This window comes from Zootoca vivipara, chromosome 11 (assembly GCF_963506605.1).
Source record: "Zootoca vivipara chromosome 11, rZooViv1.1, whole genome shotgun sequence".
Taxonomy (NCBI): domain Eukaryota; kingdom Metazoa; phylum Chordata; class Lepidosauria; order Squamata; family Lacertidae; genus Zootoca; species Zootoca vivipara.
The window spans coordinates 34,776,965-34,796,628 of NC_083286.1; the positions used below are offsets into that span (position 1 = coordinate 34,776,965).

General features: G+C 43.3%; 1 protein-coding gene across 1 annotated transcript; it reads right to left on the minus strand.

Moving 5' to 3' along the window:
• Positions 1-267: 267 nt before the first annotated feature.
• Positions 268-18,180, minus strand: ENC1 (ectodermal-neural cortex 1). The gene is made up of 3 exons (XM_035100034.2): positions 17,835-18,180; positions 9,459-11,260; positions 268-5,594 (listed from the first exon to the last, which is right to left on the minus strand). The coding sequence occupies exon 2, from the start codon at positions 11,246-11,248 to the stop codon at positions 9,479-9,481; it is 1,770 nt and encodes a 589-aa protein (XP_034955925.1). The 5' UTR covers positions 11,249-11,260; positions 17,835-18,180; the 3' UTR covers positions 268-5,594; positions 9,459-9,478.
• Positions 18,181-19,664: the final 1,484 nt, after the last annotated feature.

A 19,664-nucleotide genomic window follows, 5' to 3' on the forward strand; every position in this document is an offset into this window, starting at 1 on the left:
CTGCAGTAGCTCCCCATTTGTGGAATCTTTTCCCCAGGGAGGTTCGCCTGGCGCCTTCATTATACACCTTTGGGCACCAAGCAAAAATGTTCCTCTTCAACCAGACCAACTAGCATCCTATAAAATTTTAAATGTGCTTATGGGAGGGGGAGGGAGGCTATTGGCTTGTTTTGTTGTTTTTCTTATATATTCTGTGTATTTAGCTTGTATTTTTATGCTGCAAACCACCCTGAGAGGTACGGATGAGGGGCAGTATACAATTTAGTAAGGTAAGGAGACCCCTGACCATTAGGTCCAGTTGTGACTGACTCTGGGGTTGCGGCGATCATCTCGCATTATTGGCCAAGGGAGCCAGCGTACAGCTTCCGGGTGATGTGGCCAGCATGACTAAGCCGCTTCTGGCGAACCAGAGCAGCACACAGAAACGCCATTTACCTTCCCGCTGTAGCGGTACCTATTTATCTACTTGCAATTTGACGTGCTTTCGAACTGCTAGGATGGCAGGAGCTGGGACCGAGCAACGGGAGCTCACCCCGTCGCGGGGATTTGAAGCCCCGACCTTCTGATCGGCAAGCCCTAGGCTCTGTGTTTTAGCACCACCAACTGTCCCATACAATTTAATAAATAGTAATAATTTATTAATAATAAAAACTCATATGTAGAAATATGTGAGGGAAAGAAATTGTACCTCAGAAGGCTTAAAATAGGAGCCTCCTGGAACATTAGAATACTCTGCATGTTTCAGTGTGCAATCTTTAGCTCTTCAAATGTTCATGTGATCACATTTATGATTCCTGAGAACCTGAACATGGTTTTGTTGGTTTGTTGTTTTAAACAAAGAGTGTCCTTCAAAATAAGGGTACTTGAGAGTTGATCTCCCTTCTTTAATTTAAAAATAAATAAATCCCAAAGGCTTGCCTAACCAAAATTAAATAACTTTCCATCCAAAATTAAGTATATTTGAACTACGTAAAATTTCATTCAGAAATAAATTAAGATATTGGGATTCAAAACATGCCTATCTTTGACTGGATTTCACAGTTTGTTAACCGTAAGACTAAGAATGCTTTTGAAGTTCAACTCATCCAAATTTCTCCCTGGACTTTAGTGTTTTGAATTTCATGGTCTCTTATTTCTGCACTGCCACCAAGGATTTCAGAATTTACCATAGCTTAGTTTATTATTTCCAATTTTTTTAACATAATGCAGTGCATGCAGTTTACCGGAGCTTTCTGTTCCTTTATGTCTTATCTACCACCCCACTACTGTAAAAAGCAACAACCAACCACATCTATATGATTACATCAAGATTACTGTGTCATAAAGCTGACTTTGCCATTTCCTGAGCAGATTATCCCATGATGGCATCAGAATTCTTTTTGTAGTTTTACCTGTGCGCTTGCATGAATACATAAAACAATGTTTTTAAAAAAGTGGATTTGCAGAAGAGCCAATGTTCAGAAAGGGGCCCATCCCTGATTGGGACTCGATGAGTGCTAAGGAAATAGGAAACTCAAGATTATTTACGACACATTAAAAACTAAACGGCATGCATTTTATAGAAACCCACATTATCTTTTTTTTTCCTTCTCCCCCTCAGGAATAATACTGCAGGATTTGACTTGCATAATTTCCTTCTGAAGTAATATCAGTCACTAAGCCATGCTTCAAGAACTATGGGGCAGGGGGATTTTTACAAACTCTTGCATTTCCTGCCCACAGAGCTGTCTTAAAGCTCCTGTCATTTTAGCTGTTGAACTTTCAGAGCTAGTTCATAGCAAGAGTGACAGGCCAGGACAAAGAGGAGCATTCCAAGTGTAACTGAAGCAGACATTTAAAGGAAATCTGCAAGCTCCATGTTGAAGATGCTGTTTGTTTTTTGTTTTTTGTTAAGGTGAGAGTCTAAATGGACCCAAACATTCCTGCTAGTGAAATAAAACCTCAGGAAAACTTGTTCATTGAAGAGAAAATCTCTAATAATTTATTGACCTTCAGTTTCACATTGTGAAAAAAATGCAGTTTTACAAAACCTCAAAATGTAGTAGCAAACAAAGGGAGACAACATAGATATTTTACTTCTTCACTGGTACGGCTTCCCTCCTCCCTCCCCCCCCTTCCCGTTTTTTTGTACGTGAACCGCATCTTCAATTGTCAGACAAGGGACACTATTCAGCTCTAATCACTCTTATTCAGACAGGTGTCAGGCCTAGAAAAAAAGGGCCTACACAATTATACCAGAAGTGGTAGGCTGTCCTTTGTTCCACGTTTCCACAGCAACCAGCCCACAAAATAAGAACTTTTCTCGTCTTGTGCCAAGGTTTTTGTGTGTACTCTGGTGTGAATTGCATTTCTCTCAGAAGTGTAGGGTGTTTTTTCGGACTGGAATCGCCAAGTAGTAAGCCAGGATTCCCACGTCTATTCAAAGAACGGGAACCCAAAATATTTGCCTGCAGGGCTAGGGGCCACCCCTGGTTTTTTGTTTTCTTCAACCTAGGCCCAGGAATTAAATCCAAGGACTTGAAAGCAAACCACTGCTTTGAAATACAACTATGGAGACTTCGGGCGCTTCAGGAAATTGGATGGTATTACAAAACAGATTTGTGCCATAAGCTAAACAGTTATAGAGAGAGCTGCTGCAGACAGGATTCTGTCACTTCCCTAAACAAAGGGTTTGGGGCCATTTACTCAAAACACCTTGGGAGTAATGCAGGTCTGTGCTAAGTGAATGCAAAAACATTATAGTTCCGCAGGGATTTACAGGTTACTTTTTCTTTTATGGAAGGGCAGAGAGACCCCCAAACCAAAAGTGAGAGACAACCCTTGAATAAAGGGTTTGTGGTGGTAGACTTTATACAAACCAAATTTAAGTTTGGGTAGTTTTTTTGTTTGCTTGTAAAAGCAATGTTTTATAGCTTTTCACAGGTTTTTAAGTCATCTACTATGCATTACTTGGAAGAGGGTTCCCCATCTTTCACAATTTCTTACTAAACTTACTGGCATTTTATGTTGTTGCTGTGTAGAAGAATCGTTTTCAGAGCCAACTTCAGCAGTGATTCTTAAACCAACAAACAGCAAATGCCAACAGCCCTTTCTACAGCAAAGTGACCTGCAGCAAATCACATCACCACTCCTACTGCACTCCAGTGCAGCTGTCCTGAGGGCACTGGCCCTCAATAGCCAATACACTAGGCTTCACTGAAAAATGATTGATGGTGTTTAGGAACACTTTCATTTTTCCTACACCCCAGGCACTTGGTACATTTGAATCAAAGTTTGAAAGGAGTTTTGTTCTAGAATCCTCTCAAACAGCCTCCCTTGATACAGCTGCAACTGCAATACCCGAAAATGTCAAAGCTGGTCAAAAACATGCAAATCAAAACAGTAGTCTGCAAATCAAACTTTATGGTGCATACTGTTCAGAGTTTCTTAAAAACCTTTCTGGCTAGCCATGCTAAGAACCACTACTCGCTATTTGCAAAATTGCACACATACCCATTTCTCATTAAAGCGAATAGGAATACATAAGAAATGCACATAATAGAGTCTGCAGAATTAGCCTATGGCAGCATGAGAAGAGTCTTAAGACTGATAATGCCATCCTAAACATACTTACTAAGAAGTAAGCCCCATGCAATGTGGTGTGGGTTTACTTCTGTGTAAGCACCCATAGGAATGCAATGTAAGGTTACTGGGTTTCCCATATGGTAAAGAGTGTGAAGAGTTGAGCTACATCATCATTAGGTAGGCAGGCATCATCATCATAATTCCTTTTAAGCATGCATGCATGCATTTTAAAGTAATTTTGCTTATACAACATTGAGACAAGACAACCAACCACGATGAGGACTGGCAGCTTTATGCTGGTTGAGCTGCACTGATTCTCATGGATAGCACAACTAAAAAGTCTGGTAAAGACACAAAGTAGGGGAAAAACAAACCAACCAAGAATGGAATGGAATGATCAGGCTTGAAAGCAAGAACTAAAAAAATAAATTCCAGGGGATGGGACTTTGATCGGTATCCTATGTGATGCTTCCAGGTAGTATGCATTTGAAAGCTTAACTTGCTAATTAATGAAGGAATGATTATTATTAAACCAATGTTTGAGCAACTTTTCTCCTCTGTCATCCTAACAATCATGCCAAACCTTGTAAGACACTGATGGTGTGTGTGCGTGCGTGTGCGCACAATTTAAATTCAAAAGTGGATGGACAAGGAGTTGGTGTTAATTTTAAAAAATAAAGAAAAAGCAAAAATAATTTAAAAAATCTCTTCCCCACTTTATTTTACTTTGTATCTTTAAATCAAAGTTACTTCCCACGGTTGGATGAAGTGGGTCCATAGTAGACATCCCATCGGCTAACTTTAAATAAATAAATAAACAAAATAAAATGTTGGATAATGCCATGAACAGGGCTCTGTGTAAATTAATTCTGTTGGGGGTTTTCCACACACACCCCTTTTCCAGTAGCGATGAAGCTGCACAAGAAGAAAACTGTTAAGTGACAGTGGCTACTTCCAGAGGAGTTCCTTCAAAAATAAAAAAAGGTAACACTAGGCAAATCAAGTGTAACAGGGATACCACTGGCAAGCCACACAAAACAGTGGCCTGAGAAAGTGACCTCCATGGCTTCCTCCTTCAGTATACGTGTAATTTAAGATGCTACCTTGTAATCCTTCAATTTCTCACTCCTTACCTCATTTCTCCTCTCCCCAAATATTACTCAGCACTTTTTCTTCTTGTGCAGCAGAGCAAGTCACGAGACCACAGAATGTGCAAAACATACGATTCACATAAGCCCTTAAAAGACAACTGTGGGCATCGTTTCCTCTGCATGCAAGCACTGAACAATAAATAGCTATATCTACAACAAGTAACAATTTAAGAGTAGGACAGTCGTAATTAATAAATACAAGAGGAAATTAAATGCGTGGGGGTGGGGGAATGGAGTTATTTCCCTTTGCCCACAAAATGCTGCAAAAAACTCTTTTCTCTCTCTTTTTTAATAGGTGTGCTGCTCCTTAGCAAGTAGAAGGTCACTCGCTGCAGCTTACAACAATGCAGCTCAGCAATTTGAACCAATGCTCCAGGCACTGCCTAAGAGAACAAGCCCTTCCCTGTGGCAGGCGATACAGCTGCATCTTCATTCACAAAGACATCTTGCTGCTCCAGACCTGGCCCATTTCCTCAGCAGCTGCTGCTGACACTTCAAGCTGTCACAAAGGAGAGGTGACAACCATTTCAAATTTTGCACACAAACAGCAAAGTCCATGAAAATTGAGGGTTTGTGCTGTGTTGTGCAGCTCTGAAAAGTTCGGCTTCCCCCCTGCTTTGAAGGGCTGATTAAACTTGACATTAATCCACAATTACTAACACAGGGATCGGATCATCAGTTCATTCATTCATAGTTAAACTAGGTGCTGATATACTGAAGACAATATTCTCCCCTCCCATTCCTTCATTTCCAGCTTTTTAAGAATTTAGAAGGTGCAGAATATTTTCTTCAAACTCAAAATAAAAAGGAACAGTTTTTTTCTTCATTAAAGCTGCTTCTCCACAGATCCAACATTTCTTCACCAAATAATGGAACAAGCTGAAAGAAAGAAAGAAAAAGGAAGAAAGTTTAGAGGGATTTGATGAAACAACATACCATAAGACTTTCAATGTCAGGCCTAGTTTATAGAAAATGCTGGTGCCTTTTTTAGAACTTGTCCAATAACCAGCAGCTGATAGCTCACAGACTACAAATATCTAAGTTATATAGACTCCAGTTAGGACGCAAACCTATGCAAATTTACCTGAGAGTAAGTCCCATTTAGCTTAATGAGTCTTATATCCGAGTAAACATGTATAGGATTGCACTGTTAAGCACTCCTTCTGAGAGCATTCACAGCAAAGGTTTCTGCCTAACATAAGTAACACGGGTGCGGGGGAGAGGCAGTTCAATTTGATTGATTGATCCAGTATAGAACTCTCCTGTGAGCTGCATGAACAGATAATGTGACAGAGACAGAATAAAAATTCATGTAATGCAAAGTTGCTGGCAGAAGTAGCAAGACAGTCATTTTGGTCGTGAGCCAAATCAAACTAGCCAAGGAGAGAAGTGGGGGGGGGGGGGGGAGAGCCAGCCTGTTGGAAAGAAAATCTCTAACCAATGGCCTCTGTTAACCATGGAGAATCCTGAATAGAATTGATTCAGCATATGAATGGCAGACATATTAATCCCCTTATTTAAAACGTTTCTGCTATTCATTATGTCAGAACTCTGCTTTGCTGTGCTTTGTCATGTGACAATGTAGTATGCTTCAATGGCTTTGCACTGAAGCCTTCTCCCCCCCCCCACCCCCCCACCCCGTGCGTTGATTATGCAGTGCAAAATATTGGCTTTGGACGCTGCCGTTTTTTTTGGCGTCCAGACTCCACCTTCTCACTTCATTATTATGCTCAGAGCCAGTTTTCAAACCAGGCACCACGCTGGTTTTTAAAGTAGCAATTAATAGCTCTGCCAGAATGTATGAGGCAGAGTTTGATGGGATTTCCGCTGGGGTAATTGCAGAACTGCTCCAGTTAACTTGGTGCGACTGATTTGAATGTACATGTGTGTTACTGAAAGCTCAAGTCAACCTTAAACTAAAAGCACTGTACTAGAACCTCAGTACAGAAGAGTGTATCCAGGATAAATCTGCAGCCCTAGCACATCGCCTCTTGCAGATTAAAGACACAGCCCCTTCATTATTTTTGAAACATTTCCTGCTGATCAGAGTCTTCTACACATTCTTGTGCCTGGTGTGTGTCATTCCCAAACCTCCACCCCTTCCACCCCTTAACTTCCACTCAGCCACTGAAACCAGTATTCACAATATTTTTTGGGGGGGGATAGGGTCCCCTGCTCAAGAGCCTACAAGTCTGAGAGAAGAGACAAAGCACACTTAAGATCTTTCCTAACTGCTGTCAGGCTGGGGCCACACAACACCATGAAAACAGAGTGCAATCAGAAGTAATTTCCTTTCTGTCCCTCCCTCCCACTGAGAAAGCAGCAGGAGACAGTAAAAAAAAAAAGAGAAGAGAAGAGATCTATTTGCTGGATGTATATGCTGCCCTAGAGACTGAATTCTACAGTTATCTTAATGCATTACAGAAGCTAAGGAATGGCTTTGTGTCTATGGAGTGTATGGGAGAGCAGACATCCGAGATGGGCAGCACAGCAAGCAAATTTGCTGTGTGCCCTTGCTAACATGAAAGGGCAGCCCTCTGATTATGTACACGCTACCCATTCGTTTTATTATGGTTGTTATTTTTAGAACAATTCGGGGAAATCTTGAAAGACCGCATTACTGTGTCTCTGGGGACAATTCGGAGTGAAGGATTTGTTACTCGCAAGATGATCTTATCCATGGCCGCTAAAACAATAGACTACAAATAGTGTGATCTGAAGAATCACTATTGCACTCTAGGAAGGTTTATGTGATTTTTGTTGTTGCTATTGTTGTTATTTTGCTTAATTGTTTTAGTCAAGGGACAGTCACAATTATCGTCTTTGGCATGCAGGTTATTCTCAAATACAAGTGATATCAATGAATGGTCTGAGAGCATCTATAGGCCAATGGTTGAGAACCTCAAGCTTGCAGGTTCCCCACCATGAGTTCTTTGGAATTAAGGTTGTGATCCTGCAACCATATTGGCTGGTGTTTCTACACTTCCGTGGCCCAATTTGCAATAGTTTTTATTGCTATGGTCTCCTTGTTTGCTATTTACTATGTTGCAAAGGCAATAGTTTGTCCAACTTTTATTGCAAAAACCACTTAGCTAGTTCCTTTTAATCTACCCACCAATTGTAACCTTCACAAGGAAAGAATATCAAAGAGTCTTTACAACCTGACTGGCTTTACAGGCCTATTATGCAGCTTCCAAATGTCGGAAGAAAATACAGTGCAAGCATCTTGTAGCATGAACTGCATTTCTCAGACGACTTACATTGGAGTAGCCTCAATACTAGTTAATATGCAAGTCTGGTTTTGTTTTTTAAAAAATAAAAAATGTGTTGTTGTTTCTTAAAAAGGCAACTGTCAGGTATGAATTGGATTGGGCTGCACACATCCCAGGGGAAAAGGAAAAACACACACACTTGGGCCTGAAGTACAAGTTAACTTAGAAGTAATCCCCTCTGAGTTCTAAGGGCACAGATTTCCAAGCAAGTGTGTTTAGGATTGCAAATTTACCTTAAAATATATTTTACCAGTTTGGAACAGCAAAAGACGGTGATAGGAAGCTACCGTAACTGTTAAGAAAAGGCTAAGTTTTGAGGAAGCTTCACTGTCATTTCAAAATTGGGAGAAAAAAATCAGGAGGGGGAAAAATGTTTGCATCAGCAAGAGAACAGTACAAGCACCTGCATGACCAAGTTGAAATTCAGAGTTGCTTGTAAGGAGATGCCATTCCGTTGAAGTCACCAGCAATGCACCTGCCCACATCATCAGGTGAGAACTTGGGCCGCTGCACTAAACTATAAAGTAGAATTTATGGGCTTTGGAACGCTCTGAGTTTGCAGACCAAATTATTACTTGAGCCAAGTGGCATGTCTTCTTTTAAGCATAAGGTCAGCGTGATTCACCATCGGGCACAGGAGCTAAACTCTTTTTTTCCCTTCACAAGCAGAAGCTTTCTACTTAAATGTTATAAATAGTCCTGTTTCCACCAAGTTCAACTACCTAAGCCCACAGCTTTTCCCTTTGATGTTATATACCAAATGTATTTTCAAGAAATGTAGTCCATGCAAACAGATGATAGTTGCCTATTTATACTTTAAGGTCAACAACTATCCTGCTTGCTCTATGATTGCAAATATATTTCCCTGCAATTAGTCAATTTAACTTATTTCCAAATAGTGTAGTTAGTAAAGCAGTAATAGGAGTTGTAACAGGAGTCTAGTAGATAATTTCATGAATAAGCTAAATCTCATGTAGTTCAGACAATGCTATCCAGCATCAGGGGGGGGGGGGAGTTTGGATATTTTCATTTCTATATCTATGTGCAAGCAGTCTCCAACTACCCTCAAGTACATACTTGCACAAAGGAAAATAACATGTGAAGCAAATAATCATAAATACATCCAAAAGCAATTCTTGTGCCATGAATTACTAATGGTTGTTATCTATGATTGACTAGTCCATCATTATATTGCCCACACAAATGCATACCTGGGGACAATTATGACTGCTCACAGGGCTGAACAAAACACCTTGCGCAAACTGATCTTATATTGCAAGCCAGTTAGGTTTAATTAAGGAAGTGGGGTTCTATTCCTGATTCTGTCAACATGATACGGCATTGGCTGAATCACACCAGCCTTTTCTGTTTCCTATTCCACTAACAAAAAGCATTATAGTCAACATTTGAATCTCTTGAGCTTATGGGTAAGATATATAGCAACTTGTAACTTGCAGGTGTGGTTTCTTACCTGTATAGGCACACATGCAGTTAAGAAGGGAGATGCTTCCATGTGCTCACAAATGCAGTGGGAATTAGGGAGTAGGGCACTGTGGTTATGCTGTTCCATACATCTAGAGTGGGGTCATAGCAATCTAGCGTCTTGCATCTCTGGATGCCAAAATATCCCCCAACAACATACAGCTTGTTTCCAGATGCTACTGCATGGCAGCTCATTCTCTTAGCTGTAACATCTCCCACTTTAGTCCACTGGTAAGTTTCACTGTTGAATTTATAAGCCGAGCACGCGGAGAATTCAGTATCTCCACCCATAATAAAGATCTGGTTGCCCAGAACAGCTGCAGCTGTGTATCGCCATGGCTGTGGGCAGGTGGCTGGTACTGTCCATCTGTTTTCGCAAAGGTCGTAACACTGAACTTTGGGTAGCTTATCATGGCTGACACTGGTACCGCCAAAGGCAAACAGCTTCAGCTTTGCACTGACTACAGCTGCATTGCTTACTCCTTCTCGAAGTGGAGCAACCATTGTCCATTTGTTGGTCACAGGATCATACTGTTCTACTTGCTTTAAGGATACTGAAGGAGAGGCTGGGAGGCAACCAGTGGCTGCTGTGTGCCCTCCAACAACATATAGACAATGTTTGAGTTCAGCAGAACCATGACCAAACCGAGCTACGAGCATGGGAGCAGCCTTGGACCACTCTTCATGAAGTGTATCATACACCCAAACATCTTTAGAGACACCGTTTTCAGATCCCCGGCCACCTGTAATATAGACTTTACAGCCGATAGCACATGCACTGAACTCTTTCCTTGGGCTTGGGATGTCAGCTTTTGGGATGATCTCCTTTGCTTTTTGGTCAACCAGGTACAACTTGTCGCACATAAAGGTTTGTCCTCCTAAAAGAAATAGAGCATGGCCAGTTTTTCGAGGCCTCGCACACAAACTGGTGACTACACCATCGTTCTGCAAAATCTTCAACTTGCACCTTATTGCTTCTTCAACAATCTCTTTGCTCTTCCTTTGCTTGGTGATAAGCTCCTCGGTAGCCACATTCTCCATCAGATAGATGGCTGGCAAAAGAGCCAGTCTCACAGTCTGCAACAGTTCTGGGAGATAACAGTAGCGTTTGTTCAGATCATAGTTAATCCAATTCATGGCAGACTCATACACCAGACGCTCATCTTCAGTCTCCAATTCTTCACTAGACAGGAGCTGGACAACCATGTCTTTTGGGAGCTGGAGAAAATCTTCGCTTTTGCTGATAGCCTGGAAGTTGCTAAGGCACATCCTCCAAGAGAGCTCATAGAGTTTGGTACACTGGTGAGCGTCAGACAGGAGCAGCATGCCGAGGCAGTTAGTAGGATGAAGATTTTTCTCCAGGAATTCTGCACAAGCATCTCTGATGTCTTGAAACTCCAACATGTCTCCGGCCTCCAGAAGAGACTCAGCATTTTCTTCATTGATGATGACCCTTGAGGAGTATGCATAGTCCAGGAGAAGTTCTAGAACCTCTGGGTGGATGGAATTATGGAAGTTGACTTCACTGGCTTGGCTCTCCTTGAGTCCTCCACTGAACATGGCTTCAAAGTACCGACTGCAAGCAGCTAAGACAGCCCTATGGCAAGGGAATGACTTGCTCCCAGCATGGAGAAGCACATCCGTAAAAAGACGTTGTTGGCGCAGAAGGTTTAGATGAGTGAGAACGCTATCGGCATATGAAGATTTGTGGAACAGATATATGTTTATGGAGCCAGTGCTGGCTCTAGATTTGCGATTCTCATGCATGCTGACTGACATTTTCTTCCACACCTAAACATAAAAAAAATACAGTTAAGTCTTAGGAGATAACAATGATGATGATATTCCCTCTTCCTCCACCACCCACATCTTGCAAAATGTAACTGAATTCTGAGCAATGCTAAACAGAAACTGAAGACACTGACTATCGAGCCTGTTTGTGTTTTTCTGATACAAAGTTCTTAACTGGCATATTCTGAAAATTGTTGCTCAAGATAGCAGGTTTATCTTGGCAAACTAGATATCCTACTTTCATGGCTATATATGTTGGTACTGTCACTCAGAAAAGTGGGGAAAGAGACAGCTCTGATTTTTGTCACACCTCCCCAGTACAGAGCAGCTGATTCACCAAATATGCAGATACTGTACACATATTTAAAACATTGTTGTGCTTTGAATCATAGCAGGATGAGCAACAAGACACACTACATTCAGGAATGTAAAAATACTGCTTGGAGCACCAACATCCACAAATGAAACTCATTAAGATACTATCCTCATACAACCGTTCCAAACACACCAAAAAGGTATGTAAAAGGAAAGACAGAGACCATGCCTAGAATATTTTACTTTCTGTTATGAGTAGCAGATATTCTAAGATGGCAAGCACTGTGATTTAATAATATGCTAAAACAAAATAGAGTCCGAGTTCTGGAGTATCCTTCAATTTTGAGAGCAAAAACTATTGCATTAATCACAAGTGAGTTATGTCCTTGTGCATGTAAATTCAGATTTAGTGACAAGGGATACAAGGCCATGGCAAGAGAGATCTATAAGCCAGCCCCCTAACAAAATAGAGCCTTGCAGCCTGATAGGTCTTTATTAATGGTTCCAGGTTCAAGTAAAGGCATTTCGTCCCATTAGGAAGACACAAGAGATAGAGGAGGCTTTCACCAAGAGAACACAGGTAGGAGAGGACGATTTAACACACCACAGCAAAAAGTTCTCTCACTCATAACTGAGTTTAAAGTCCAGTGGGGTTGGGTCTACTTGCTGTGCAGGTCAGACCAGCTCTGATTCAAGTTTCATAGAAACAACCACAGCCCACAGCATAAGAGCCTAAGTAAGACTTCACAGTCCAGACGTAGGAGTGAAGGAAGTCTGGAGAGCAGAAAGTTATAATTTGTATGACCTCCATGAAACTCTCCCACAAGACTAAGCCTGTCACCCAAGCAGAAAGTGTCAACAGAAGAAAGAGAAGCTGAACTATTCATTAATCTGCAGCTGGGTGATGAGTCAGATCTGAAAGGACGCGGGCAGTGACTTTTTTTTCCAGGGGGCACTTAAAAGTATGCAACACCGGCACCTCTCCTTGCTGTTAAAGAGTGTGGCATTTACTTTAACAACTTTGGTGAGTACTGGCACCTATTTTTATTGGGGGGGAAAGCACTGCACGTGACCATACCCTAGAGCTCAGGGAAAGTAGGTATGTTATACAGTATGTCCACAATGCCCTTGAGAAAAGGCAAAGAGCTGCTACAGGGGAGGAAACAGCCCACCAACCAACTCATATTTGAGTATTTAGTTGACATCTCTAGCCTCTGGCCAGCAACAGTGGGTCTTCATGGAGCAATGGCACCACCACGGCCCTGTTCGGCACTCCAACTAGGGCACAAAATGGGAGGCCAAGCTAGGACAGTGAAGAGGTCCAGACTGGGCCCACAGTCATCCCATCATGATGACACTGCCACCAACTCAACCGGCCTGCCACTTGGTGTATTGGGGGTGTTCTTTGCTGGTGGGGGGGGTATACCTCCACTGCATCCAAACCTGGCAGATGAGGGGTTTGGATTACTCTTCAGGTTTTCCTTATTTGATATCACCTGATGGAGAAGGTGTTGGCTGTCATTCTAGCTTTTGAAGCCTCTGTAGCATAGGTGCTGCTCCCTGCTAAGCACTTGTGGAAATTGCTATGAGACTAGAACCTTTTCAAGCTTTACAGCCCAATCTTAATAATATTTACTCAGAATGAAGTTATCTTTGATTTGGGAAATAAAGCATCAGTTTGAGGGGAAATCCATCAATGGGTCACCACAATGTACAGTCTGCACACCTCGGTCAGCATTACAGATGTGGCATACTTTGATGGTGAAATATGCAGCAATCCTTTTATTACCTGGATTTGTGGCCTTCGTATGGAATGAACAGCACTGCAAGTGAATTTCTGAGATACATCTTGCAAAGCTGAGTCTAATGTTTCACATTTCTCCATTAACATGGTACAGTGTGAGCAATTAAGAAGAAACTGCAGACTTAGGCTGCAATCCTAAACACAGTTACCATGGAGTAAACCTCACTGATTCTACTTCAGAGTAAAAACATTTAAGATTGTGTTGTCTCACCATATATATCAAATCAGAGACAGTGAATAAAATTGTTATTAGCTTTTACAGCTAAGCAAATTATCTAACAAACAATCATACATTAACCTGGCATTCAAAAGCCCCCCAAACTAATCTTGGATTACAATTTACCTTGTTGCCTCAAGGAGTCCCCAGTATACCTACCGGAAAGTTAGATGATGTTATCACCCCACGAGTTAGAATCATCAAGTGAAAACTTGCAGCTGGAACCTAATACATACTGTGCAACTAGCCTAGTTTTTCCTTAGTATTTATAATTTATTACTGCCAGATGGAGGAATCCCCCAAAACCTCTATTGGCCTAGCCACTGAACTCAGTTGGCATCATACATCTAGAAGGAATCCATTCCTCATTCAGCCTACTGCAGAAAATCATTACGATCTGAATCCAGATTTATGTCACCAGCAGAAACCATGAGAAAAAGAAGCCTAAGAAATCTGAGATACCTGCTCAGATTAGGTAAGTAAGAAAGTTATCAAATCTGATCCTACAAATAATATTGACTTGACCTCTGCAGATAGGATCCTTCGTGCTTGTGAAACAAACTCTAGACAGACCTACTACTCTACTCACATAAAAGTTTATGAAGGGATCAAACCTTCCTAAAAGTAGTCCTTGGCAGGAAGACAGAAAGTCTGTGGCTTAACACACAGTGACCTGGTTTGCATGACACACTAAGCCAAACCTTGGTTTAGTGAGCGTACACAAATGTTCCCAGAGAGTAGCCACTTGGCTCCTCCTCTGTCCCTTTTGCTCTTGCAAAAAAGCAAACCATGGCTACGGCTTGTGGTTAGTGATGAGAGAGCTCACCACACCTTGCAAAACCTGGGGCTTAATTCAGTGCCAGCGCAGGAGCAAAGGGGACAAGGAAAGAGCAAAGCAGCTGCGAGAGCCGGCACATTCACGTGCTCCTGCTAAGCCAAGGTTTTGCTTACTGTGCCATGCAAACCAGCTCAGTAACAGTAATGCAAACTTAAAATATACAAAAAGGAATACTTGAAGGTGCAGCAGGTCTGGTTCCATGTAGTACTTGTAAGTCAAGTCTCTCCAAGGTGTGGATATACAGCATCACGTAAGAGGAGGTCCTTAACATGTACATTAGAAGCCTAAAGCTAAACCAAGATAATGTCTCAAATTAAAAAATTCCTCTAAACAGAGATTAACAATTTGTAATCTGAGGGCATTTGCATAAACGGAACAAAAGCAGGAAAGAGCCCCTCGATACAGATTGCTGAAGGTCAGCTGCCAGTATGGTTTTTCAGCAATACATGCCCTTGTAAAGGGGTGCTATGTCAAGCTTTTGTGAATCCGAAAAATAATAAACCTGCAATTTCAGAAGAATTCTGAGCAGAACAAGTAAACCTGGATTTTTTAAAAAAAGCACACAACTTCCTTATGCTCACTTCCTTATACACTTCCAACAATAACTCAAAATACACGATACAAGAGTATCACTGTTATTTATGAAAAAATGCCTAAATAAATATTCTAATGCTTTTTAATACAACTTCATTACAGAGGGTTCTAAGAATGCAGCAGAACCCCGTTACGAAAAGTATGACCTTATGGCTAACTGGTTATCTCTCATATGGCTCCATCTCAACACATCTATTTCTATGAACTTCTGCTTATCTGGACACATGAGGGTATCCTACAGTCCACTAGAATTAAGTAAGTCGTATTGCATTCGAAGCTATCAGCTGAAACACTTTGCTCCTTTGTTGCTGCAGATTACGCAAGCCACAAATATTTTAGCTAAAATAGCTTGGCAAATACACTGAACAAAAAAGATGAGGCAACACCCTTCAGGTAATTCCCCCACCCCCCATAAAATTAACAACATGTAATCTGCACATCATGCATCTCATACTGAAAAACTGCTGCTTTGTTAGGAATTCAGTAGGAAGCATATCAAAGCAACTACACAACTGACTGGTGTATCATGCTCCTCATTCTTAAAGCTTTCCAGAATGCAAGAAATACTTTGCTGGACCAGACAAATCTAGTCTGATCTGTTTCCAGCACCGGCCTACAAACTACATAGCATTCAGTTGATTCTGAAATCTCACAAGCAAGCCATGATGCCAATGGCTATTGCCTATTCATTGTTTCCCAAACCCACACCCACCCACACACCTGTTATTTACAGATATATTGCCACTGAACAGGGAGGCTCCACATAGTCTCCAAAGAGAAACTGTGACAACTGGGAGTCTTGGCCAAATCAATGAGCAAATGAGCAGAGAACAGATTAAGAGTAGAGACAGGCAGAGACAAAACAAACATGCTATTGAAATGCTATCTCCAGTGACTATTCAATAATTCAGCTGAGTGTTTATTCCTGAGTAACTTTTAAGAAACACACACTGGTAAGCACAGTCTAGCTGAAAGTCTCATAGAGTTCTTTGGTGCTAGGATGAAATCTGGGAAAACTAAAGATCTGCACACACCTTGCTCTAAGAAGCTGATCCAATAAGGGTTTCCCCTTACTAACTTTCTGTTTTTCATATGCAGCAATAATACCATACCCAACGAAAAAGAAAATACCCTAAGGCTAAAATCTTCTTTTGCTTCCTGTATGCAGCCCTCTCTCAAACTTCATAGGAGCTGCATGAGGGGTGGACTCAAGTTACAACTGCCTTGAGAACAGTGGGTGTAGGGCAGTATATAAATTTAATAAATAATAATAATAAGCAAATACTGATACAGTTCATCATTCTTTGTCACATGTACTAATGTATGGTTAGGAAAATATTCCATTATATTGTTAAATAAACTGATTTTGGTTCACAAAGACCTCCTGGTCAGTGCAAAATACTAATCCTTTTCTGGTAAACAGAAATGCATAGCCATAGTTCAACGGTTCATACAAATACCTGTCACTATTGTATCAATAAATGTAGTAATGCAAAAACAGATCTAAGCCAGCTTTCTTGAACCAGCACAGGAAGTTATTGTTTGGATAATATTTTGCATCGGGTTTTAAATATTCAAATGAAGTATAGGTATTTTTTTAAAAAAAAAAAAAATTTTAAAGACCACAAGTGGAAAAGTGACAACTAGGATTTCCCAATATCCTTTATTTTTAAGTTTTCTTTATTTCAGAAAACTTGGGCATAGTGGATAAAATCCCAGCTTCATAAAATTATATAGAACACACACACGCCTTCGCCTCTCTTATTATTGAAATAAGATACTTCAAATTTCCCAGTGATTTGGGGGGAGGGGGAGGGAGAGGGAGAGGGAGAAGGCGGGAGGTTTCATGTTTCAATGGATCACGTTGTTACTTTGCGGTTCCGCCGATCAAAATACTTCTTGATTATGACGCCTGAAATGTTAAACATGTAGAGCCGACTTCCTCGCCTAACGTGCCCATTCAGCAGCTGCTTGGAAGAGCAGCGCACCATGTGCGTCTCTACAAAATACAAAAGCTCTGTCAACGGCTGCCTCTCACACTTCCCTCCGCTTTGAAGTGAAGGGGGGGGGGAGAAAAGCCAGAGCCATCCCTCGGAAGAGAGGAAGGAAGCAAGCAAGCAGCACACCCTCTGACCTTCCCTCTTCCTGTGGGACGGAAAGGCAGAAACGTGCCCTGTCTGCAACCCGGCTCCCTTTCTCTGGGCTGTATAAACAATTGTCCCCTCGGTCGGAAGAAAAACCCCAGGCGCGTCACACACACACACACACACACACACACACACACACACACACACACAGAGAGAGAGAGAGAGAGAGAGATGTATTTCAAAAAGCGAACTACAGTGCAGGGGGCGGGGGCCTCGATCCTATTTTCAAGTTCTACCTTCCTACACCAGCACCCCCCTTCACTATCCCGTCTCTCACTATCCCTCCATCCCACACTCGTGGATGCTGCTGCTTCTGGGTGCTAACTCGGAGGTGCCCTCTGTGCATGCTCAAAAAGCGCGCGTTGCAAACCTTCGCCCTGGCGCTCGACGCGAACGTGGGTCACAGGGCTGAAAGCTGCAAATCCTAGGCACGTCCGTCTGAATTCGGAGGCGCTTGCTTCCAAACCTGCCTGCCCAGGCTCGGGCGGGCAGCGTGCAAGGGCTCCCCGCTCCAAGCCGGGCAGAAGGTGGAACGTTGTCGTCCCCCCACCCCGCTGCCGCCGCCCCATCCATTGCTTGACCCGGTGCGCGCCGCTCCGGGCACCAGCAACCCTCTCGCGACGCAACAGGTCGCAGGAAGAGGCTGGAGAGAAACTTACAGCCGGCGTTTCCTCGGGGACGCTCCCGTCCAGCCTTCCGAGACCCGGGCAGCTCACGGCATGGATACGAGGCCGGTCCTTCCTCGCCCCAGGTTCCGCCGGCGCCTTTCTCCCTCTGCGTGTGGGTTCTCCAGCCGCCTGCTCCCGAGCCAGGAGAGGCTGCCCTCGCTCTTCCAAGGTAAGGGACGCCGCGCCACTCCTGCCTGGGCAGCTGCCTCAGAGCGTCTGAGGGAGACGCTAGCGGCGGCGCTGCTGCAGCAGCAGCGGGAGGAGGAGGAGGAGGGAAAAGAAGAGGAGGCGGCGGCGAAAGGAGGTGGAGCTGCGGCGCGCTGCCTGCCTTGCCTCGCGCTCCTGCTCTGGCCTCGGCTGGCGCGAGAGGAGAGCCTATAAAGGGGGCTGCCGGCGGGGAGCGCCGCCTATGCAAAGAGCGCCTGTGACACGCAGGGGGCGGGGAGGCCGGGCCGCCGAGAGGCTCCGGGAGGCGTAGGCAGGGTGTCCCGTTGGGGGCCGGCGGCGTGTGGGGAAGCCGGGTGGAGCGTTGCTGGCTGGGCTCCCGAGGCGGTTTCCTGCCAGCTGCGCTCGTGGTCGCTGCATGCAAAATGAATACGCACAAATCTCCAGGGCGCCTCAGAGTGTCTGTGTGGGAGGGGCAAAAGCACCCAATTCTACAGTAAATTTATGTTAAGTAATTTATACCAAAGGTAATTCATTGGGGGGGGGGGAACCCGCATGTGCCCGGGAGATTCTGTGGGAGGCTGCAAAGCCAGTTATCACAAGCGAGGAGAGCAGCGCTCAGGGAAACTTCCCCATCCCAGTGTTGTCTAGGACCTTTCTGCCCTTTAAACGTGTGTCCCCGTGCTTTTTTTTTAAGTGCCAGTAATCACCATGAAGTTGTTAACATGGGAAGGGGGGAAGGTGTGGGTACTGCGTATCCTTGAGCACCCCCAGAAAAATGCACTACACAAGATGGCCATTTCTGACTTATAAAATCTTTGCATTTAAAGGGGGAAAGATCTGGGACAACACTGGGATGCGGAGGACATCATGTGGATGACCCTGTATTAATAAGACAGGCAGGTGCAAAGCCACATATTGTTCAGGTGTGGACAGAGGCATCCCAGGGGGCATTGCGTGCTGCCCATGGGGGGCATGGTGCACCACCCATGGGGGCGAGCAGCACACGCTCCGGGGGGTGCCGCCAATTGGGGGGGTCGGCATTTTGCCCCTCCCGCTTTGGAATGGCACCCGGAACAAACCGCCCCCACCCCACCCCCTCGGAACGCCCCTGGATGTGGACAAGCCCCAGGATGCTGGACTAGGTGGCCGGATCCAGCAGAGATCGTCTTACATTATCATGTTACAATCTCATCCGTCTGGGAAGGTGATATGTGCTGCCGCTGCAGTTTTGAAGAGTTAAAAGGTACGTTTCCCTATTTCGCCGCATCCTGGTATATTATAGGTTGCTTCCAGACAGGTGTTTATTGTGGGATTGGCACTGCTCTCGCATACACCCCCATGGCATCAGCATCGAAATGCTAGGCTGTGCTTCATTCCTTTTATGTTCAGAGTCACAGTTTTCACACAAAATCAATTAAGTTTTTTTATTAAAACAAAAACCAGCAACACCACACCTGCTGCCAATGTCCCATTTGCAATTTCTGAATTGTAAGTTTGCAGTATTAAGCCCCCAGCTGGAAGCACCCATAGACATTTCTGTTGCCTCACAACTGGCGTAAGGATAGGGCAGGATGCAATAATATTGTGCATTTCAAAAGTTTGTACAAAGCAGCACTAGCAAAGGTGCAAGATCTTGTTGGTGGGTAAATATGT

Excerpts from the sequence above, each read along its gene's own strand:
- ENC1 (XM_035100034.2), bottom strand. The coding sequence starts at position 11,248 with ATGTCAGTCAGCATGCATGAGAATCGCAAATCTAGAGCCAGCACTGGC.